The sequence below is a fragment of the Chionomys nivalis genome, chromosome 26, assembly GCF_950005125.1.
Source record: "Chionomys nivalis chromosome 26, mChiNiv1.1, whole genome shotgun sequence".
Lineage (NCBI taxonomy): Eukaryota > Metazoa > Chordata > Mammalia > Rodentia > Cricetidae > Chionomys > Chionomys nivalis.
In genome coordinates this window covers 19,717,934-19,743,203 of record NC_080111.1, presented here as the reverse complement: position 1 = coordinate 19,743,203, position 25,270 = coordinate 19,717,934, and the positions used below count along the sequence as shown (strand labels likewise).

Below are 25,270 nucleotides of genomic sequence, written 5' to 3'. Positions count from 1 at the left end.
CTGTTTTGCTTTTCTGACCCCAGTTTCTGTTTCTGGGTTTTTATTAATTATACTACAATGAATTATCATGGCTAGCAAAGTTCTTATTTACATTTTATCTTCCAATCAAATACAAATTTTTGTTAGTCTGTATTTAAGGTGTTTAATATTGGGAACCAAAAATGGACAGATTTTCAGTTACATTTAGGTGATAGAACAAGGGGAATTTGGGGTATAATACTTCTTCTAATGCCCTGGCTAAATGGTTTTCAGAAGGTAACACAATACATTTTTCTGAATGTAATTCATTTGCTAATTCATATCTAATATAATCCAATATTACAGATTTTATGTATAATTTCAAGTCCTCTGTGAATTCAATTAGAATTAATTTCACCTCCTTTTGAACACATTATTGAATCCAGTTTTCAAATCTAATTCTGGTGATTTGAGATGATTTGTGTTTTAGAAACATTTATATGCAATATGGCAGTATATCAAATTTATCTCACTGCATGTGGGGTTCAGATTAAATGAAAATTTCTCTACTTATAAAGGAAAATTTAGACTAGTCTTACTACATATAAACACTTTTCTCTCATGAGCTTGTACCTAAAGGATTCAGGAAGGAAACCATGTGGAAATACAATTGAGAAAACAAAATAAAAATTTTAAGATGAAAATGAAATGGAAAAGACAACATGCTTTACTCACACGATAAATGCATAAATAAATGTATGCTTTTAGATGTGATTTATGGATATGTAGTTATAGTATTCTGAAGGAATAGAGTTGGAAAATGAACTCCTTTTACAGCCTTGAGAATCTGTTCTGTAGAGAAGTTCTCTCCCTCAGTAAAATCTACATTGCACGTTAGAACTACCCTGAATTACAGAAACGTCCATGGTATTTGATTCACTGAGACTCTTCAGCTTTGAAACTGGTAGGTAAAACTCCAAGCTTATGCTGAAGCTTCGGCCCCTCCAGAGGCATGATGCAGCCAAAGTCACGGCAGGAGAGATTGCATTTTCCAAGAAATCTTTCTCTCCTCGTAGTTAACTTGTTTTGTTTTGGATTGTGCCAGGTCCAGGAAGGTGGAAGAAAATGGAGAGAACCTGGAGGATTTTGGATCCCGGTAGTGCAAGAAAACTGAGAAAGCCTGAAGGATTCTGGATCCTGGGGCTTGCGTGACAGCTTCCATCATTAGTGTGCCTCATCCAGTCAGAGTCAGAACTGACCATCTATCCTTTGTAGAATTTCCATTCTCTGCAAGGCTCCTCAGGCAAACCTTTCTCTACTCCTTTCTACATTTCTCCAACAGCAGTTTCATGATCAGCATTCTTTATCTGGAGACATTTGTTGGAATTCAGCTGCCTTTCAGCAACTTTTTTTTTCCTGAGTCCAATTAAAATTATTCCAGGTCACGTGAGTGCATTGTATTACCTTCATGCATTTTGGTACATTTTCAATTATAATTTATGCTACTTTTTAAAGAAAAGCCTATGCTACTAAACAAAACTCCTTATCTCCCATAAATAAGCAAGTTGTCTACAATGGAAGGCAAGCAATTCTATATGGAGCCTGTAGCTTCCCCCTGGTAGTTGATGCATTCATCCAGGAAGAATGTACTACGGCTGTTCCTAACAGAAGTGTGTCCCCATTTGCTTCTTTGCTTGTGCCTCTGTATAAATATCCATTTATTTCAAGATTATGAATATAATGAATAACTTTTCCACATGAGACAAAGGTATTAGGGAAGACTATAATGAGATTGTGTCTCCTGATACTATTTATGTACTTCAACACACATCCAGAGAAAAGATAAATTAAGATCTAGCCACTGTCTCACTCCAATCTCTCAGTTTCTGACACATTATTTTACTAATTGAAAATACTTAAGACTGTTTCCTAAAATCAATATTATTGCTTTGAAAGCCCGGGTTATAGAGACAATAAATACATTCCCTTTAACAGGGTCAAGTTTTATACGTAATACATTTGGGTTATTTTATGAAAAGCAAATGGAATTGTGTTAATTATAAATATTATCTACCACCAGTAGAGATGTGGTAAGCTCAGGAACTTGAGACAGAAGCCATTCTAAACTCAAGACTGATGCGTTTGTAAGAAGAGAAGAAGACACAAACACAAGGAGAAAAAAGCCAAACAGAGCCTGGGAGGCTAATGCTTCAGAGGGAATTCTAGGAGATACCAGAAACCACAAAGGCACAGGAGGAGCTCCCTGTAGTCCAGAAGGGACAGGGATGCTGACTGACTGAGGAGAAGAAGAAAAGGGAGGACTTTATGAGATGAAGGGGGTACAGAAGGTCTCTGTGAACTCTTCTGAGGCCTCGGAGGCAGAAATAAAGGCATCATGGTGCGAGGAAAGAATCTTCTAGGCAGAGGAAATGGCAAATGGAGACAATAGTTGCCAAGATACTTCACAGTGGCAAACAGGAATGTTGGGAGTACAGACAATCCAAGCCTGTTCAGTACTCATGCTTATGAAATTCAATTTTCTTGAAGCCTTTCAATGGTGTCTTTCAGAAGTGTCTACACAGGTGGGAATGGATCAATGATTCTCAAGATTTCCTGAGGTTGTGACCCTGTCATACAGCTCCTCATACTGTGCTGACCCTCAACCATAATTTTTTTCAATGCGACTCCATAACTATAATGTTGCTATTGTTATGAATTGTAATGTAAATATCTCTGTTTTCCTATGGTCTTAGGTGACTCTTGTGACAGAATCACTCGACTTTCCAAGTGGTCATGAACCACAGGTTGAGAGCCACTAATATGAATGAAAGGCTAAAGGGATTGTGCCACCGTGAGTGACTCCAAGAGAAAGAGGCAGAGTTGAGTAGGTGGAAGCAGACTTTAGCTTTATCTATTTCTCCTCTTCCCTTGATCTGGGCTCAATTTACTATGTCAGTAACTAAGGCATTTTGCCTGTACAAATTTATAGAATAATGTAAATAGAGATTGCTCATTTATTTTCCACATTCCCCGACAGAGAAACTATATTAATTATAAAAGCATTTGGCCTATTAGCTCAGGCTTCTTAGTAACTAACTCTTACATTTTAAATTAACCAATTTCTATTATTTTCTATTTTACCATGAGGTTCATGGTTTTTTTACCTCTTGCTTCTTAGGCAGCTAGATGGTGTCTCCCTGACTCTACCTACTTTCTCTCTGTACCTTTCTTTCGACTTCATACCTAGCTAAATTCTGACCCACCATAGGTCAAAGCAGCTTCTTTCTTATCCAATGGTAATAAAACATATTCATATCATACAGAGGGGAATCCCAAATCATCTCGTATTTTCTGTCCAAATAAAAAGGAATGTTTTAACTTTAACATAGTAAAATTGCATATAACAAAATAGATTTCAAGCAACAATTACAGTTACAATATTTCTTTGTGAGTCTAAATTTTTCATATCTACTTTACTTTTATCATAACTAAAAAAAACTAAAACTATCTGATTTCAACTCCATCAAAGACCTCAGAAGGATATAATAGTACCTTAATAAACAGGAAGTACATTGTAAGCAACTTCCAAAACTCTAGTATTGACAGAGACATCTTACTGCCTGGACAGTCACCCAAAGTTCTTCTGTAATGTTGGGGCTTCCAACTTCAGTTTATAGGCCAATAGTGTTTGGCAGACTTTCCATAAAGCAGAACATTTGAAAGGTTGTTTCCCCTATATTGCCAGTTTGTCAGTCTTTAATCCATGTACTGCAGAAAGTCTGACAGACTATTTCATGAAGCAGGAACCCTAAAGGACCATCCTGTCTTTCGGAAAACTCAGCAGTCACTTTTCTGTAGGGCCTGTATGTTCAGTTCATACAGCATATCATCAAGCAGTCCAGGCAAGAGCAGTTTCTTGTCCAAATGACTAATATCATCACATTGAAGGCCAATTCCATGAGTTTCTTCAATGCCCATCAATGTCTCTGAAGTAACTGGTACTGCCTGAAGCAGCTATCTCTCACTGTTGAGAAAAGTCTACGTTCTTAAAACCCTTTAAATGCCATAATCTGTTGATCTTTGAAGTGTTGTAGATTTATTATATAACTGAAATACATCTCTGTAGATCTAGAAAACCTAACCAACGTGACTGAAAGTTTGGCTATTATAAATGACTATTAATCTGTAATTTTAATTATGAATTACATTTTTAAATGAGCTGTATAAATATAATGCCTTAATGAAGAGTAGAAATATATGCATAACAAAATTGACCTTAAATTTGTATCAATAGACCAAAGTTCATTCCAATGTAAACTATTCATTTTTATATCACATCTTCCTTTTTTCCATTAACCATTCATAACGAACCCTTTAAAATTGAAAATAAACATTTATAAACAATCATTTTGGGAATTTGGGCATAGTTTTCTCCACATTGCTTCTTGCTGTTTGTTGGGTGAAGTATTTTTAGGGTTCATGGAGACCTTCCACGGGGTCTTGTTCCAGCAAACCACATTAGCCTGGAAGGAATCCATAGGTTCACAACTTCTGTGGAAACAAAAGCAGAACAACTTTTTCAAAGAAACATATCTTTAGGCTCAAATTTTTGAAGTAAAATATATATTGGTTTAGCTTAACAACCCCCAGATTCAAATGTCTCTCTGAAGTCAAAAATTCAAAGAAAACATAATAATATGCAAAATCCAGACTCTCTGTGCATATTGCATCTTTATGTGACTTACTTTATATTCTATTACTTTTTTTTTCTTGGATTTTCGAGACAGGGTTTCTCCGTAGCTTTTTGGTTTCTGTCCTGGAACTAGCTCTTGTAGACCAGGCTGGCCTCGAACTCACAGAGATCCGCCTGCCTCTGCCTCACGAGTACTGGGAATAAAGGCATGCGCCACCAGTGCCCGGCTATTCTATTACTTTTTAATATTTATTTTATCTTTATTATACTCATTTTCCTTTTTTCTTATGCTTGCATACATTTTTTAAACACACTATGACACATTCAGAGGTTTATTTCTGTCTGACTCTGTCTTTATTATATATCTGTAATCATTTTATGACCAGGAGTCATAGTGGCACACCACTATTCTTTTTTCTCCCACCTTCACATACAGGACTGTATTTCTACCATGCATAGCTGAAAAGCTCCGAGTTCCAAGTTAAGAACCATATTCTCGAACATGTAATGAATGAATGTCTCAAACATTAACTCAACTCTATAACCTAAAATGGAAGAAACAAAGCATAAAAAAGAATAAAATGTGATTTCCATGAATAGCTCTCTGTATGCTGGTGCACTGAAATGTACACATAAAATCTATCCTTTAGTTAACAGAAACGTTGAATTAAGGATTGTTACATAGATTACTATTTTTGCTTGTTTTCATGCATATAATTTGAATCTAATGTGAGCAATAACATTTAATGTTTCATTATTTTGAATAAAATTGTGATAAACATTCTAGTGAGTATTGGCATCTACCCAGAATAGATGTGTCATAGAAAATATTTTGAAAGTAAATGCCATAGTAACTAAATCATTACAAAATGATATAATGCATTTAATGATTTACAGATTAAATACTATCGTCAGTGCTATATATTACATATGTACTATGGTTGACCATATGCCCTGGTGAATTAATACTGTTTATATTCAATAGATGAAGCAGACATTCAAGTTATCAATTTTGAAGTAGTCTATGAAGTGTTGGGGTAACAATGACATGATGACGAAGCCATCCTAGTAATGGGGGGATGAAAGCATCACAGAGGTGGCATCCTGAAAGAGGCAGTGTGTAACTCATCAGGCAAGAACGAATGAATGAGAATCTTTAAAAAAAAAATCATATAAAATGTACCAGAGCATGAAATAACACGCACAGTATATCATAAGGGGTCATGGGGAACTAACTTTGATTCAGAATCCACAATGTAGAAGGCCTTACAAGCTAAGTTATATGGTGCTAGGATCAAGTGAGTAAATTAATGATAATTAAATAAGTAAATAAATAAAAAGGCAGTCTATGTGCCCACTAGGATATAAATGAATTTCCCTCAACCGAAGGGTCCCTCCTCCAGATGGTGCCCAGACTGAGATTATCCCTCAAACTGCTTTAGGATACCCTCCTTAGGAGAGGTTTGCATTTGCTTAGGGTGAAGTGGTGCTTCTCTCAAGCCTTTTGGATACTTCTTACTTTCATTTTGTGTAAAGCTTTCACACAGGAAAAAAAATTGCAAACATGGAATAAATACCATATTTGCAACTTTATGTAACATACATCCCCTGGATTCTTGTCTCTTTATTCTTGCAAATTAGGCTAGAAAATCATAGAAATTGCCAAGCAACATTTGGTGTAGAGAAGACCTCAGGGAATAGTTAGCTTCTCTAATAAACATGTTTTTTCACTAATATCCAAATGTGTATGACTAAAGCAGAAGAGACTTTTTTGGAGATATTTGCATGTCATTATCTCAAATGGATAAATCTAGTGCAAATTAATAGGTAACTTGATAAAATAATCAAACATTTTGGGTAGGATATAAAAGATGTTTCTAATGATTTAAAGCATATTTCATATGTAAAGCTTTCTAAACTTGCAGACAGACCTACACTGGTCTTCTGAAAAGCAAACAAGGAAATGAATTTCCATTTGTTCTATGAAATATTATACCTTTATTTACCATTTCCTGTAAGTGTGGGAACTTAGAGAAACATTTATTTATAAATTTGTAGTCTTTTGAAAATTTCTCATCTTCAAGGGAAAATACAGTATGTTTATTATTTTGTAATGCATAAAGTACACTAGTGAATACTTGAACTCAGCAGTCACACACACAAGCTCTTTATGTCCTTCGTCTCTTCAATTTCGATTCAAAAATTCCCAAACATCTATATATATCAAATGAAAGCAATATATCTTTATTTCTAGTTCTCTTACCAACTGTACTGTTGACAAAAGAAATAACATTTTACACATAGCCTAACATAGGAATCCCAATCGAAGTTAGTTAAAAATATATCCTTAAAATTTATTTTTGTTAAACATAGCCTAACATAGGAATCCCAATTGAAGTTAGTTAAAAATATATCCTTAAAATTTATTTTTATTGCTGATTTATACTTGCTGTGATTTGCAAGTTGAATATAAAACAGTGAAAGAAACTGAAGAAAAGAGCAGGGAATTCTTTCAGAGCTGATGAGAGGAAAGTAGCAGATCTCATCTCGTGTAATCCTGGAAAGTCATATATGGGGAACACTAGCACTTATTCAAAATGAAACATTATTGATCTTAAGCAGCATCGTGGGGAATTGTGTTTGAGTATATAGTGCTGATAATCAAGGCAATGCTAACATTCATGCCTAATTGTTAAGCCAACAATATTCCCAATGGAGAAGTCACTCTTGATCAATAAAAATGATTGCTTTGGCTTCTTCTCTATTCTATTCTAGCCTTATTTATATTTTTCTATAATTGTCAGCCTTGTACACAGACTTCATGAAATTCATCTTTCTTTTCTTCAGAAATTTGTAATAGCTTTGATTTTCACCTAAATTTTTATGTAAATTTAACTGACTACTCAATACCCATTATGCAGAGATTCAATTGTCTTATAAATTTCCTGATAATTTTATGGTTCTATGATCTAGTAAAGAAAATTTGAAGATTAAAATTCTATAAAGTAATGAAGTGATTCCTAGTTATATCAGAGTCTATCTAATGCTATAACATCTCTTGAAGAAATTTATCCTCCTTTAAACTTTAAAAATCACTGTCTTTGATAGATGAGACAGTTGTGCCAAATTCTCACCATTTCCACAGATTTCAATCATCTCTTTCTTTTAAATCATTTAAAATTTTTATTATTAGTCTTTAGTATTATTGGCGACTGATTTTGCATTGCATATACCAAGCAATACTCTCTTCATGCTCTCTGACAGCTATGTGTTCCTTATATTCCAGCTAACATAGTCTTTCTCATTCTCTCAGCTTTTATGTAGAATGCAAAGGAAAGGTACAATCTCAAAGGAACTACAGTTCAAAAGTCAAGCTGTGATGCTTTGCATGTTAAACTGTAGGTCTGGAAGGAAGGGAAGGAAAAGATTTGTACCGCATGTTATGACTTCAGTGGGATCAAAGCACTATTAGCTGATTACATACAAATTAAAAACACGTTTTGAACTGTTTATATAATCTTGAACATCAAAGAGTCTCACATCTAAGAAAAAGATTAGGTCTCAACGAATGTATAACTTACATGAAATTACATGTAGTACTTGGAACATATATATTTATGTGCTATATAATACCTGTATGCACATGTTCAACATGAAATATATTTGTAGGAATATTCTAAAATATGCATATTTTGCTGGGCAATGGTGGTGCATGACTTTAATCCCAGCACTCAGAATACAGAGACAGGCAGATCTCTGTGAGTTCAGGACCAGCCTGGTCTACAAGATCTAGTACCAGGAGAGCCAGGGCACAGAGAAATCCTGTCTTAAATAAAATAAAACAAAATAAAATACTTTGGTGATAAGCATAGAATAAGACCACTTGACTTCATCATATTCAAAGACATCTATGATTTCCAGAATTGTTAAGAGAAAACTAGACCCACATGAAAGAGAGCCTGGAGAGCTCAGCATAATATTAAAACTATTTTGAAAAGAAATACATTCTCATTGTTTCTAAATGCCTATATTTTACAATTATTTGACAAAGGAAACATAAACATTTTAAGATTTGTGAGGGCATATGTTTTAAAGATGAGAAAATGTATTTAACTGTACCTATTTAAAAATCTGATATGTTCTTTTTTTCCTACAGCTTACTTGGGCCTATGTGTTCGTTCATTATTGAGAAATGTAGAATCCCTAGCACTTTAGTAAATGATGGGCGGATAGTGGTAATACTCCCAACACTTGGGAGGCAGAGACAGGAGATGTCTGGAGCAGGCTGGTTAACCAGAGCCAAGCGTTCTAGGTGCTGTTGATAGACCATGTCAATACACAAGGTGGAAAGCAAACAAGGATCTGCCATCAACTTCTAGCGTACACATACACACACATGCGTGGATGTCTGCACGTACAGATTGCACACACATGTGAACATGCATACACATACATGCACATACACTACATGCATAAAAATGACAAATTATTAAAAATTAAGCTGAACTGAATGAAAATAATTATCAATATAGCAACATATGAAAAAGATACTTTATTATTATTATTATTACTTAAAAAATACCAATCCAAATTCCCACTCCCTCTCTTCCTCCCAGTCCCCTCCCTCTCCCTCCACAGACACTCCCATCCCACCCCTCCAACCCTAAGGGAGTGCCATGCTCCCCGCCCTGTGGAAAGTCCAAGGCCCTCCCTACTACATCTAGGTTGAGCAAGGTTTACCTCCAAAGAGAATAGGATCCCATGAAGTCGGTATATGGAGTAGAGACAAATCCCAGTGTCACTATTAGTGACCCCTCAGACTGCCCCAGCTGTCACCCCCTTCAGAGGGACTTGGTTGTTCCCATGCTCGTTCACTCCCAGTTCAGTTGTAGTTGGTGAGCTCCCATTAGCTCAGGCAAACTGGAAAAAGACACTTTTTAAGCTTGAAAAGGAAACTGGAGATATACTGAGGAGACCTATGGAGAAGAAATTAGAAAAATTAAGATGTACATTTGGTAAACCAAAGGAAAAAAATAAAATTAAACAAACACCTGCTGTTATGACCATAAAAGCAAAACACAAGCAAATCACAGTTGATAGTTTATGTATATTAAAATATATAAAACTATTTAAAAAGATTTAAAATTCACAGAGTGAAAAGTCAGAAAGTGGATTATCTCTTTAACATTTAAATAGAAGAAGGGTAAAAAGAGAAGAAACAAGGCTATTTAATGTCACAGAATCAAAAAAATCTAAAATTTTGCATTATTTAAAAATTCTTACTAAAAATGCATGGAAATTAAAAAATATTTTTTTCAGTTTAGTAGACTATGAACTGGTGACAAAATATTGTCAAGCTTCAAATAAATAGAGAGAAAAACAAGTATAAAATTCAAAGTTTGATACTGATATTCTAGCAGCAAGACTGTAGATTAAGAATGAAGAAATATATTTATCAGTGTCCTGCTGTATTTTATGCATAGGTTGAACATGATAATAAAAACATTAGGAGTTCTCATTGGTGAACCTACTAAGATTTACTAACAAAGTTTAAGTCACAGAACAGAAGTATACACATTTTATGTGTTCTCTTTTCTTTAGCCAGTCAAACTTCTCTGCAATTTACGGTAGTTAAGATGGAGTGCTGTGCACCTTGCCCCTGTCTGCATTCTATGTGTTACAATATAGTTTACGAGCTTCGGGCAAGGGGCTGGAGTTTGAAATACCCTAACACACACAGAGACAGACAGACACATGGACGTCTAATCACTGGTAAAAAGCCCTTTATTCAATAGCACCGTGGAGGCTTAAATACCCAGCAGCCAAGTGAGCCAACAGGTGAAATCCCCATCCTCTGATGCTCTAGGCAAGGCACAGCTTTTAGTAACTCAAATCAGAAGGCTCTAGCAGGGAAGAGCAGCTGAAGGCCAGGACTCCAAATGGTCCCGACAAGGGAGCATGACTTAAGAAAATTTGCATTTTCAAATCCATCAGCTATCTTCTCCACTCCGTATATTTACATGGCTGTGAATTTCATGCCAAAGGGCTTTATAAGAATTACCATGTGAGCACTGGGGGTGGTGCCAGTGTAGAGCTCCTGGAAGGTAAAGTCCTTCCTGGGGTGGATGCTCTCAGCAATGTTTAGTATTTTCCTGCCTTTTGGTTCCTGTGCACAACCCCTAAGTCAACTTAGTGTGTTTTCCGCATCTCCATTTGGTGTTAGTGCAAGATTCAGCTAGTGACCGAGTTTAGCGCAAGATTCAGCTAGTGACCGAGTTTAGCGCAAGATTCAGCTAGTGACTGAGATGCAGCACCAGGAACTCTTAAACAGTTGCACAGCATCTCTCTCAGCTCGTCGTTACTTCATTGGGATTTGTCTACATTCTTCAAGATCCCATTGAAATTCCTTAGTGACTATAACCATTGTGCATTCTAGAGTGCATCTATTTATATTCTGCCTGTAAAAGAAAGTGAGCTATGAAAGCTTAGTCCTCTTTGAGTAGCCTCTGGTTGGCTTTGTCACTGTTCATGACTCGGCATGGCATGGAAATAAAATGAAATTCCAGCTGTAGATTTGGAGAAGTTGATGATCTATTAATAAAGATGTCCGCCAGGGGGAAAAAAAAGAATTAAGTTCTTAAGCCAGGCAGTGGTAGCACCTGTTTTTAATCCCAGCATTCAAAAGGCAGAGGCAGGTGGATCTCTGTGAGTTTGAGGCCAGACTGGTCGACAAAGGGAGTTCTAGGACAGGCTACAAAGCTACATGGAGAAACCATGTCTTGAAAATCAATCAATCAATCATCAATCAATCAATCAATGTTCTTTTAGAAATTTCTAGCAACTTAAATGATCCTACAACTCAATTTAACCAAGTTTTACTTTTAGTCAGAGTTTGATTTTTCTATTTTTCTGCTCTGTTGGATAAAGCCATAATGTCAGAAGAATTTGCACACATATTCTCTGCAGTCCAGACTCTCTCCAGACATTGTCTTCCACTTCACTTATTGAACTTAGAGTGGGCACAGCCAGGGAGTCATTGGACTGGGCCAACAATGACATGGCTAACGTACACATCAATTCATAACACCTGTAATTACTTTCAGAAGTGTAGCATAGTATCAAGCCAGTCAGAGTTTCAACATGAGTGGTAGAGGGACTCTCAGGCACAACCGTTGCTAGGGGTGATAATTTTTGAGAGATGTCACTCCCTTTGGAGGCATGGCCACTATTAGGTTATCCATGCCACAACTGATGACCCCGTACTCATGTGCTATGGGCAGAGCTAATTAAACTTAGAGGTTATTCATGAAAATAGAACAAGAACATGAAGTTAAGAAGGAGTCATACTCGGGAGGGGGGTCACTAGGGTATTTGAAGGTAGGTATCCATGTATATAATCAAAATACATAGAAGGTACAAAATTACTAAAAAAATTATGTAAATTTATATCTATATAAATATATATAAAATATATGCAAATATAGATATAGATATCCAGTATTCATGACTGCTCCTCTTGCAAAACAATTTAGGCAAAACTAAGAGGAAAAAGTTCTAGTCTATAGTAGTACAAATGGAACCAAACTGTAGAATAAACCTTGAAATCTGTATGAACTTTCATAAGAAAAGAAGACACAGATAAAATTGCTCAGGTTGGTAATAGGTAAGGAATTACTGTCAGGCAGATTTTTATTATAAGTCTAAGGATCTGCAATACATAGAACTAATCTATGCAACAAGATTGTTATTTCTAGGAAAAGGGCACAAAAATGTAATAAACATGACCAGGGAATGTCAACAGAGGGCATCTTCTGCCCCCACCAGTATTATCACCAGCATCACCCAGACTCTTCCTTGCCTCAAATTCTAAAGAATTTGATTTTTTTCTTAAATTCATGCTAATTTATAAATATCTCAAACTCTACCAACATGTGCCTCTCTATGTTCTACCATGTCATTACTATGTATATCAAGGAATAATCTTCTAATATGAGAGATAAAAATCTATGTGAAGAAAGTAGCCAAACTTTCTGAAACCAAAAGTTTAACCTTATGAAAAATTGTGATGAGCTTTGATGTTGTGCGAGACCATGGCCAGGTCCTAAGAATGCAAAGATAACATGACAAAGATACAGTGCTACGTAATGCCATCCACTCTTGCTGTAGAAGACAGATTAGCAAATGGGGGAGGTTTCCGATGTCACAGTGTCACAAAAGGTATGTGAAGGCATTACAAAAGTGGGCTTTGCAATAGCAAAAGGCAGCCAAATTTATTTCTAAAACAAAGGTTATCCCAGAGGTCTACCTTTGCAGGCGAATGTGGATAAGCCAGATGGAGAAAGAGCTGTACTTGAACAGTCACAGAATCTTGACATGGACTAGGCCCAAAACTTGATGGAAATTGTCTGTAGGCATTGTTTCTCCTTGCACCAAAATGAACATCATAAAACTCAAGTTCTGAAATTTTTGACTTTCCTTGTATCCCAAGGGCCTTGTTTTAATTTCTGATTATAATAAAGAATCCACATTATCTTACCTCACCTGAGATACTACATCTAACAGATGTAGAAAGAGCTATTGTAGGCAGGTTGTTACCTTGAACTATGAAAGGATGAGGGATGGAGACAGTATGCTCTATGAATCTGCAGTAGGCAGAGTAGTGTCCTCTGTGAAATAATTCCACATCTAATCACAAGAGCCTCAAAGTGGGGGCTGCAATATGGCAAACTGAAGAGGAGTTGAATATTGAACTTAAATTGCTAAATGAGCTAATTCTAAAAAGGAAGATCTTAGATTTTTCTGGAGGGTCTTTTGTAATCATAGTGAGTTATAGAACCAGTGTGATTGGATGCAAGAAGGATACTGTCGGTGGTCATGTTTTAGATATAGAACAAGGAGATCTTGAACCACAGAACATAGGCAATGTAAGGCAGCAGCAAATGAAAGAGATTGGAATGCCCCTCCACAGCTTTCAGAAAGAGCAGAGCCTAGCATTTGAGCTGTAGCTGAGGATGGTCTGAGTCAGAATGTGTGTGCTGCTGTAATCAACCTATCGGTGTTACTTTCTAGCAGGAGTAACAGGAAACAAACAGAAATGCTCAGCCTAACCTAGGTGTCAAGGGAGCCCTTACCTGAGTATCTACTGAGCTGCTACAGATCGTTATTAAAGTAGGCAACATGCCTTACATATTTGACACGGAATATAGAAGAGATATAGATTTTTAACATAAAGATAGAATTTTAATGTCTGTTGGTCAATTAGTTGTTGAGTGTTCTGTCCACTTCTAGTTATAAAGGTGAACTAACAACATATACTTACTAGGCTAAGGGCTTTAAAGTCACAAAGACATGAATCAAATCTCAACCCTATCCTTATTGATAACTTAAGTTACTTAGAATATGAGATGCCCTATTTCCTCAACTATTAAAAATAGAGAATTCTTTTTTATTTTTTTAAAACAATCTTATTTTACATACCAATTCCAGTTCCCTCTCCCTCCCCTCCTTCTCCTCTCCCCACCTCCCTTACAACCACTCCTCAGAGAGGGTGAGGCCTCCCATGGAGAGTCAACAAGGTCTGTCACATCACTTGAGGCAGGACCAAGGTCCTCCTCCCTGTATCTAGGCTGAGCAAGGTATCCCTTCATAGGAAGTGGGCTCCAAAAAGTCAGTTCATGCACTGGGGATAAATACTGATTCCACTGCTGGTGGTCTCAGAAACTCCCCAAGCCACACAACTTTCATCCACATTCAGAGGATCTAGTGTGCTCTTATGTAGGTTCCTCAGTTGTCAGTACCACTAGCTCGGGTTAGCTGTTTCTGTAGATTTCCCTATCATGGTCTGGACCCCTTTGCTCCTAATATCACTCTATGCCTGGACTCCAGGAGTTTGGCCCAGTGCTTAACTGTGGATCTCTTCATCTGTTTCCATCCATTACTGAATGAAAATTCTATGATGACAACTAAGGTAGTCATCAATCTGATTACAGGGAAGGGTGTTTTAGGTACCCTCTCCACTATTACTTAGATTCCTAGATGGGGTCATCCTTGTGAATTCCTGGAAATTTCCCCAGTGCCTATTTTCTCTTTAACCCCATTAATGGCTCCCACTTTCAAGGTATCTTTTTTCTTGCTCTTCTTCTCAGTCCTTCATCCAACTCGATCTTCCCAGTTCTCATGTAGAGAATTCTTAATCTAGGATTCATAGAACCATACCTTGAGAAGAAGATTGTATGTAAAGATTATTGAGAGAATCAGTCTAAAAAAAAAAAGGCTGTTATAGAGTAAGTAAGGTAGGAAAGGAGGTGATTTCAGGTCAAATCGTAGCTTCAGTAAGATCTTGCAAGGGAGCCTCAGATGGATATTCTGTCTGTGATTTCCTTGCTAGTAGAGAAGGCAGGCCAGGTTCTCCCACTCTCTTGGGTAACATTTGGCAAACATATCCCGGGAGAGGATATGTTAACTTCCAGGTGGTACCTCCTGGGTTTTTAAGTCTGAAGCAGAAAACATCCAGCAGTTTTATGTATTCTTCCAAAAGGGACACAATACATGAAGAAAAGTATTCTGAAGACAGGACCTGAGTCTGTGTCTGGAAACCAAGGTCAATCTAAGGTGTCGCCCTCAACTGTTGTCTTCCTTATTGTTTTGGACAGGACATCTTCACTGGACCTGAAGTTTGTGAATTAGACTGAACTGGCAGGAACTTCCCACCTCCATACTGGAGGCACAAACACTAGGGTTATAGGCATACAACTTTTGTACAGGTACTGGGGATATGAGCTCAGGAGTCCCTGCTTTTACAACAGGTGCTTTACCAACTGAATTCTTTCTCCAGTCTCTAGTATCTTTATTTCATATCAACTGTTATGAATTCTTTCTTATATACGCATAAAATCAAAAAAAAAAAAAACAGTAAAGAAAGCAAAAGATAAATAAGGAAACATGCAGGGATTCCAGAAAGTGAAATCAATCAAACTGGTGGAAAGTTTACAGTTGTGAGATCACAAAACGGTTGTGTCCCCTGTAGTGTTGTTAATAGAGCCAACTTGAGACTGAGAATGATTTGCTTTTGCCTTTAAAAAACAGTTATTCTGTTTAAAAAGCCAACCGATCAAGCCGGGCGGTAGTGGTGCACACCTTTAATCCCAGCACTTGGGAGGCAGAGGCAGGCAGATCTCTGTGAGTATGAGGCCAGCCTGGTCTGGTCTACAAGGGCTAGTTCCAGGACAGGCTCCAAAGCTACAGAGGAACCCAGTCTCAAAAAAAAAAAAAAAAAAAAAAAAGCTAACCAATCAACAAAAATTTGTTAACTGATGATAGCAAATTTGTTGCAAAATGTCGTCTACATCTCCACTGCAACAAACCTGAACACTTCAAGAATAGCTGTAATTCTTTCCTATAGAAAACCTTTCAATCACTGTCTTTGCTACCTTCACTCCCTATATTTGACAATACCTTCATCACCACAGCTTCTTAAAGCTTTAAAATATATTCACATTTTATATGATTCTTAGAATAACCTTGTCACATGCATTCCACCACCTTTTTATAAGTGACAGAATTATCTAATGTCACTGATTAGCTAAATGACTTAGTGAAGGTTGCACAGAAAAACCCTATTTAAATTTCCGAAGACCAAGATTGAGATTACCACACAGTTCACTTTAATTTTGTATGAGTTGGAGTCTGGTCAGAAGACCAGAAAACATATTGTAATTGGAAGAGAGAAAATTCCCTAAAGACCTATTGATGGCATCCATCGCAGGAAGTGGGCCTTAAGTCAAATCAGACATTGCTTGGTTACTCCCACAAACTTTGTACCACCATTGCCCTAGCATACTTTGCAGGCTGGACATCATTGACGTTCAGAGTTTGCATCTGGGTTGGTATTTATTTTCCTCTTTTGGTAGCCTGATGAGTACCTTACAGTACCAAAGACACTAGAATGTAGGGGTGCAGGTTCTATGCAGGCACCACCTCCACCTCTCAATATTCAATTGATTGGTATGGGTGTTGTTTTCCACATTGGGGAATTGCTGTCTATTTATGGAGAGCAAACACGATGTCTTAGAAACATCCTGGGCTGGTTGGTTATTTCCATGGGGCTTCTTTGTATGTAACCAGTCCCAGTACTGGAAACTTTGTTTGGAACAAGAGAAGGCTAGTTGGTACTTCATCTCCCCCATTATTTGGAGAATTTATTATGATCACCTTCATATATTTTAGGAAGTTTCCACTGTACTAGATATCCATACCACCCCTCAAATGCTGCTCAGTTCTCGCTGTCTCTCCCCACATTCCCTCCCTCAAGTCCTTCTCTCCTCTCTTTCGCCCTATCTGGTCCTTGCCACCTACAGTCCCCCCAACAATAAAATCTATATTATATTCTGTTATCCCCTCCCAGGGAGATCTATCTGTCCTCCCTAGCCCCTTCCTCTATACCTAACCTCTCTGGGTCTATAGATTATAGCTTGATTATCATTTATTCAACGGTTAATATCCACATGTAAGTGAATACATGTCATATTTATCCTTTGGAGCTTGGGTAGGAGAGGAGAGCAATAAAAATGCTCTATATACATGTATGGAATTTGTAATTTAATAAATAAAATTAATAAAAATAACTAAAGAGTTCTGTAAATCTAAAACCAAGTAGAAAAGATGTAAAATTTGTTACAGAAATATGACATGTTTATCTAGATACAAAGAAGATTCCGATAAAAATCTTAAACCTATTCTTAACAAAAATTCCTGGTTAAGTAGTCGAAAAGTCATTATTCAAATTTTAACAAATTTTCTTATGCTCTCATAAGTACAAAACATAAAAAAAATCCTTTTGCCAGTTTTCTGTATAGCCCACAGTAGCTAAAAGAGGGCATGGATCTGTCGACCTCACAGACGAGGTCTATGAGCAGTCTACGCACCATTGCTTCAGGAAACTGTCTTAGCCACCAAGCTGTACAACCATGGTTTGCCACTGCAGTTATCTTTGAGATTATAATTACAGCATTTTACCCTTTCTTTCTCTAATCCCTCCTTTCTATCACATGATTTCCTTCAAATCCATGTCTTCTTCCTTCACTAGTTGTTATTACATGCATATAAGCATATGTACACACAAATACATTCTTAACACATTCAGTCCAAGGAGGGAGAAATATTGAGGGGGCTGAGAATACGTCTTGGTGGCACAGTACTTACCTAGCATGTATGCATGCATGGGCAACCCATATATGGCACTGAACTAGTCCATGGTGGGTTTTATGGTCTAAGTTGATAAGGGCGACTGACCAGGTCCCTTCCTCAAGAGGGCACCAGATCCCATTACAGATGGTTGTGAGCCACCACCTGGTTGATGGGAATTGAATTCAGGACTTTTGGAAGAGCAGACACTGCTCTAAACAGCTGAGTAATCTCTCCAGTGGGTATAAGGCGTTAAATTGGAAACTTAGCATTGTTATACATATAAATGTGTGTGTATATATATATATATATATGTATACTGACATAGATAATACATACATCAGTACATCAATGAATCTACAATATATGTTTTTTCAATACTAGGTTTCTTTGTCCTGAAACTTGGTCTTGTAGACCAGGCTATCCTCACACTTACAGAAATCTGCCTGACTCTGCCTCCCAAGTGCTGGGATTCAAGGTGTCCACTACCACTGTACAGCTAAAAGAGACTTCTAAAGAGCATAGAAATAATGACTATAAGAAAGAACCACTACCTACGGAGCTATATAAAAGCATTCAAACCCAAGAAGAAAATAACTTAGAAAACCCATCCCTTTGCCCTCACTTCTCACCCTGAGAGGCATAAAGCCATATAGTTAGATCTTATTGATGCTATATAGCCATAGCTCACGTAATGTTCAAAATATTTGTTGAGATGTCACATAGTTGGTGAGAACATACCAGTTGCACTTCAGGAAAAGCTTACAAAAAACCTATTACCAGGCCAGGAAGATTGTATAAAGCTTACTGATTTCTTCACATCACTTGCTAGAAAGTCAACCACAGACCACATCCTAGAGCAAGCATAAAGTGTCTGCACCACTGTTAGACCTTCCACTAACAAAGCCTAGCCTTCTGTCAATTGATAGCTGTCACAGTTAGCTTCCTATTGCTGTGATAGATCATTCTCGTCAAAAGCAACTTAGAGATAAGGGGGTTTAGATCAATTCACAGTTCACCCTTGAGGAAAATTAGGGCAGGAACTCAAGACAGGAACCAGGAGGCAGAGACCAAAACAAAGGCCGAAAAGGATCACTGCTTGCTATCTACGGCTGGCTCAATGTGCCTTCTTATTCTGCTCAGAACCACCTACCCTGGCTTGTGTGACTCCCAGTGGGCTGGACCCTCTCACCCTTCCACATCAATCATTAATCAAAAAACACCCTACAGACTTGTCTAGAGGTGATGGCAGAGGAGTTTACTCCACTGCAGCTCCTCCCTCCAGAAAACTCCAACTTGTGTCAAGTTGACCAAACAAACAAACAAAACAACGAACTAGAATAACAAGAGAAAAATGTTTTAAGATTCTGATCCTGATATCAGGATACAAGGCTGTAGCACAAATAATAACCCAAAGATGAATATTGGGGTTCAACCTGAAGGTCACAAAAGCAAAACAGCCAGTCACTGGCTCTTTCATCTACCTCAAACCAAACCAAAATGGCGAGCCTGCCTCCATGAATTCTCAGAATGAGACTAAGCCTGAGACCTGTTTCCTCCTGTTTTATACTCTTCTTTAGGACTGAGACTAAAGGTGTGCACCACTACTGCCCAGCTTCTATGGCTAATAAGTATGGCTACTGGGATTAAAGGTGTGTGCCACCACTTCCTTGTCTGTATGGCTGACCAGTGTGGCTGTTTTACTCTCTGATCTTCAGGCAAGCTTTATTTATTAAAATACAAATGAAATATCACTACACAAGGCAAAATCAGGTTGAGTGGAAGCTGAAGAGCCCTGGACTAGCATAGAGCTCCATGATGCTGCTGGCTTAAGGGTAAGCAGCTGCTCTGTTGTTTTTCCTTTCTCCCACAAAATGAGCAGATCTAAATGTAGGGTAACACTCTGCTAAGTGCTGGGATGACACATGGCAGGTTACATGGGTAGGGGATGAGTTCAATGCAGTGACTGAGAGGAGTGAGGACAAGGCAAGGGTCTGAATGGATGGAATTATTGTCACTTTGGTTAGATGCAAACTGTGTAAACTATTTAAACATGACTTCACGAACTCTGTCCCTCTGCGCCTCCTTTCCCTCACCTGTAAAGAAGTATATAAGATAAACAGAAGAACAAGTAACATACAATTAGAACCTCAGCTATTAGCATACACACTGATGGTAACTTGTAACTGGTGTTACGCAAATGCAGATTCTGCTCACTATCAGTTTCCACTTAGAATGGCTTCTATAACCAGCAGCCTAACTCTAGGTGAGACTGGGCTGTCAGTTGAAATCTCAGGACTCCTAAGCACTCCCCAAGGCCAAGACAGGACCCCCCCCAGTCAGAGCCTGTTTCCTGGATTTCCATTTCCTCAAGTGGAAAAGAGACAATGTGAAGCAATTTCATCCTTTTTAAAGATCTTCAGTTCTGACCCGATTCTCCCCCGGATGGATAAATAAATAAATAAAGAAAGAAATAAATAAAATAGTGAAGGAAAGAGGAAGCAAAGAGGCAAGCAAAGTGTGCTACGCAAGTGCTCTCTGTACCTTACCTGATTTTCTGCTTAGTGCAGCATACCCCAATTAGTATTCTTAACCATATTTAAAAAGCAAACTGAGAAAGGTCCTGGAAAGCAGCAGAGGCTGGATTCAATACCCCCTAGGTTGTGTTTGGGTGTTGGAAGCCTTCTGAGCTGAAGAGCTTCCCTCCCACACTCCATCCCAGACATCTTAACAAGCTCTGATTTACAAAGATGAGTGGGTGACTGTTTTTTTTTTCTTTTGTTCCTTTTTTTTTTTTTGTCTGAAACATATTATTTCAAAGTTAAGCAATTTAAGTTACAGGAGCTTAAAAAGATCACTCAACGTTTCACAGGGGACATCAACAGCCCTCAGCCTCTGTGCCCTGCTCAGCTTTCTTCCCTGGTGACAGGAAAGAAAAGCAGCTAGAGGCAGTCCAGGGAGCTGAGTTTGTACCCCACCTAAAGTCCTCTTGCTTTTTCTGGGGTGTGGGGCTGCTTGCGATGATATTAAGGCTTAGACTCCAGGTACAAGATTGAGCCCTGTCCAGTTAAACTATCCATCATTATAACAAGTGAATATTTTATTTTTTTCATATTTTATTTAAAACATTACTTTTCATTTTACATATCAACCCCAGTTCCCCCTCCCTCTCCTTCTCCCTCCCCCCACCAGCTCCTTCCCATCCCCCATCCACTCCTCACCCTGGGAAAGGCCTCCTTGAGGAGTCAACAAGGTCTGGTGTACCAACCTGAGGTAGGATCAAGCCCACCCCCATACCCCAGCCAAGGCTGAATAAGGTATTTCACCTTAGGGGATGGGTTCCAAAGAGCCTGGGACAGAACCTGCCTCTGCCTATACTGTTCATTTCTACATTTAGGCTCTCACTCGAAATATCAACCCCTCCCCCACATCGACCCTCTCCACTTTTCAACCAGGGCAGGTGCGGTCTACACTGACTCCACTCACACCGCTTAAGTTTCTGTCCCAGGGGACTCGTGGCCTTGGTCTGCAGATGCTGTTTCTCATTCTTCCTGCTACCCGGACAACCAGACTCCTTGCTCTAACTTTCCCTTGGCGGAGGGGGACTTCTGAGAACTTTGCGAGGAATTTAAGACTGTTCAAGAGAAGCGAGCCAGCAGTGAAGTCTAGCTCTGACTACTAAGTCGTCTGCAGTCCCACGCTAGGACCTTGAACTCCAGTTTTCTGGTGGTGGCGGGATGGAGCCCCAGCAGGCTGGCGCCGCCGCAGATGGGCCACCAGGCACCGGGCTCGCCATCGGGTCCCTGGATTTCTGCTGCATCCGTTGCGGAGTGTGAGCAAGTCGCGGTGTCCTGCGGGCGAGGGAAGCTGAAAGCAGGTCCAGCCTGGCTCTCCTCACCGGCCTGCCCACGCCGGGCCCCGGCTCTCCTCCTTCCCGGCTCCCGCCTCCTCTTGCAGGCTTCGGGGCGGCCCGGGCCTGCCTCTCTCTCCGCCTTCACTACCGGGTCAAGCCGCGGAGGGAGGGAGACGGCGGCGACGAAGCCCTCGCTGGCGCTCCACCCGGTGCGCGCGCCTCCTCCCTGGGCTCGCATCCCTCCTCCCCGCCCGCTCGCATCCTGCCAATACAGTACAACTAGTACACGCGCACACACACACACACACACACACACACGCGCTCCCCGCCGCTGCCACTGCAGCTGCCATGGATATCGGCTAACAACACCGAGGCCGGCGGGCGAGCGCGCGCGCGCTCCCACTCGCAGCACGCAGGAGTGGCCCCCGGCATCCCTACCCTGCTCCCCACCCCCACGCCACCCGCTCACCAGCTCGGCCACAGGCTCGCGCTGGCTCCGCCGCCCGCCGCCACCTCCGCTAACGCCGCCAACGCCACCACAGCTTCCTCCGCTGCGGGGCCACAGCCTTGAGTGTCATTCAAGGGACAGCACAACCTCACCCAGGCTCTCCTACCTCTGTCCCTCTCATCCACCCTCCCCCTTCCTCCGCCACACTCCATCCAAAGAAGAGGGAAAGCGTGGAGCAGAGGGGGAGAAAGGCAAAGTCTGCCACCCTCATCCCTTGGCCCCCTGGCTCCTCCATCCCGATTGTGACTCCCGAACCCTCTTGCCCTCAGGACCCTCAGGAACTGAGGCTACTCACCCTACTGCCATGTCCAAAAGCTTGAAAAAGAAAAGCCACTGGACTAGCAAAGTCCACGAGAGTGTCATTGGCAGGAACCCGGAGGGCCAGCTGGGCTTTGAACTGAAGGGGGGCGCCGAAAACGGACAGTTCCCCTACCTGGGGGAGGTAAAGCCAGGCAAGGTGGCCTATGAAAGCGGCAGCAAGTTGGTGTCCGAGGAGCTGCTCCTGGAGGTGAACGAGACCCCCGTGGCGGGGCTCACCATCAGGGACGTTCTAGCCGTGATCAAACACTGCAAGGACCCACTCCGGCTCAAGTGCGTCAAGCAAGGTGAGCGCAGCTTGCTTGGTGCTTTGCCAGGCTGTGGGACCCCTGCTTGGGGAGGGCAAAGAGAGGGTGGGCGCGCGTGTTGCAAGGGTGTATGTTGCGCCACCGCGGGGTGGGGTCCGGAGAGCACTGTAACTGTGAAAGAAGCATTAGTGGGACCGGGGCAGGGGGCTGGTCGACCGGTTAAGCCAGGTGGTGGTGTGGCAGGTAACTTAGTTTGTGTAGTTGGTTCCTCCCCTTTGGAAGGTGTTTGGCCTTGTCTGACCTCAGAGCTCTAGGACCAAATAGAAGGTGCGCCAGTGGCATCGCCCACAATGAATATAGAGCTTTCGGGGAAGGAAGGAGGCAAGGGGGAATGGAGAAAGGAGGATGGAGCAACTTGAGGTGCAGAGATGTCATTAGAGGGGTTTGGGAGAAGCTCTGAGCATGGGGGCAAGTGGAGATGCTTGGTGTGTATCCAGAGCTGGTCTGGAGACTTCCTGGTCACCAGGGATTTCTGAGCCACTGACTGGCGAGGAAGGAAAAGCACAAATTGGTTTGGATGCTTTGACCAGTGTTCGGTAACTTTTTTTCCCTGCTTCACTCTTCAGTCCTTCTCCCCCGCCCACGGTCTTGTCATGTGGGCACAGAAAGTCACGTGCAGACTGACTAACCCTAGAGATCGCCCCTGGCCAGCAGGAGGGAGGAGGAGCAGAGCCTAAGGGACTGGGAGTTGGGAGAGCTTTCCAGTGTTGGAGAGGAGGCAGACTGCAGCGTTAGAAAGGTTCCCCAAAGTATTCTTCATTGACTGGGATTTCCTCATTGACTGGAATTCCTCTGTGGTTGGGCTCTCTGCTAGCTAGCTCCAGATCTGGGGGCGTGTTTGTGGCGTGAGGGTGGATGGAGATGTGAGCTGGTTGTAGCTCAGGCTCCCTATTTTCTAGCTTGGCTTTGATGAGCCTCTTCCGGGGCTGTGATGTGGATTTAAAGAGATTGGAATCTTGCTGAGCTGTCCACTGTCTTTGCTGGAATGAAAATTGTGGTCCCGAGGGAGGAAAGATGGAGACAAAAAGTTTCATTTGATGACTCTTTCAACAAATTGTAGTGTGCCTTTGTTTTCCACATGCGTCGATGCAGTTTCCTGGGTGGCAGGGTCAACAGATGTGTCTTATCCATATCAGCATTATCGGCATAATGATTCTTGTCTGTTGTTACTTTGTCCTGCCCCAGTGGTGAAATTCTGAGCATTACTTTATTCTGAATTGCCACTCAAATGCTGTGATCCATTTATGAAGAAACACTATTAAGCAAATGCTTTTTGAGCATAAATTTAATCGACAAAGCTTGTTTCAAAGTAAACAAGGGAGAAAGAAGGTTCATAAACTTTTCTAAGTTGCCACGGAAGAAAGCATCTTCACTGGAATTTCTCGGGTATTCATCACGGATCATTTTAGATCGTCTAATGTAAACACGAAGTATTGTGTACCATGAAAGAAGATAGAGTATCCTGTTATTTTCCAAAATGAAGTAATTTAACTCAAATTCAGAGAGTTATGCTAACTCATTTTATGTTAGGGTAGTGCATAACAGCAGTCGATATAAATGAGAAGTTCAAGTTTAGGATCCGAGAAATCGCCTATAATTAACCAAGGACCATGGTTTAGTGGTAACAATATTGGTGTTTATAGTGGAAAGTAACTGCAAAAGTTAACGCTTTTTAAACGTTTATTTTTTATCTGTGCATGCTTTATGGATGGATGGGTGGATATGCTAACTGTGGTGTATAGAAGTCAGAGAAAACCCTTGAAAATCAAATTCTCCCCTACTTCTCTGTGGGTTACAGGATGGAAACAGACTTTGGTGGTGAGTGGCCACACAACCACCCACCCAAGTCTCCTAAAAAGTGACTGTTCTCCAGGGTTCCCATGATCACCTCTTCTTAAAGGCTACACTTTATTCGGATGCCTGTAACTTGAGATAGAATTTGTCCAAGTTTAGTACAAACAAAAATAAGTGCGTTTCCCCAAAGGAAAAGCTCTAGGATTAGAAATTTAGTAATTGAAATCTAGGGAGACATTGGAAAAGTGAGGGCCTAAAAGTGCAAATTGAGAACCCGAGATAAGAAATGGAATTCTGAATATTCTGTGATGCGTGATAAAACCTTGGTCAATTTGAGAAGTCTTCACCTTTGACCTTGAGAAGCCTGATCTCTAACAGAGCAAAGCTATGAGCAGTGTTGCCAGTTGAGATTTCTCTTAGTTTGGATCTCCCCACGGGAAAAGGTTTCTGTGTGACCATGATTTTAGCTAAAGCTGACCCTGATCACTGAGTTCCTGTGTTGTTTTGTTCAAAAGATATAGATTTTCAGATTCAGGGAACGTATTTTTATGGAGTGAGATATTTAAATGAAAATCTTTTCACAGTATACGCTAATTCTTGGCCTGTCAGCCGCCAGGTGTCCAGTGAGAGATATTTGTAATGATTCATCTACTGAA

General features: G+C 40.1%; 1 protein-coding gene across 7 annotated transcripts in view; it reads left to right on the top strand.

Annotated features, from left to right (window-relative positions):
- The first annotated feature begins 22,347 nt into the window (after positions 1-22,347).
- Magi2 (membrane associated guanylate kinase, WW and PDZ domain containing 2) overlaps positions 22,348-25,270 on the top strand; it is a 1,220,672-nt gene continuing 1,217,749 nt past the window's right edge. For 6 of the 7 annotated variants that reach the window (XM_057758561.1, XM_057758559.1, XM_057758560.1 and 3 more), the window contains exon 1: positions 22,348-22,799. In XM_057758561.1, the coding sequence (XP_057614544.1) occupies positions 22,499-22,799 (301 nt within the window). In that variant the 5' untranslated portion in view covers positions 22,348-22,498. The remainder of the gene's footprint in view (positions 22,800-25,270) is intronic. The other variant, XM_057758563.1, reaches the window with a different exon arrangement.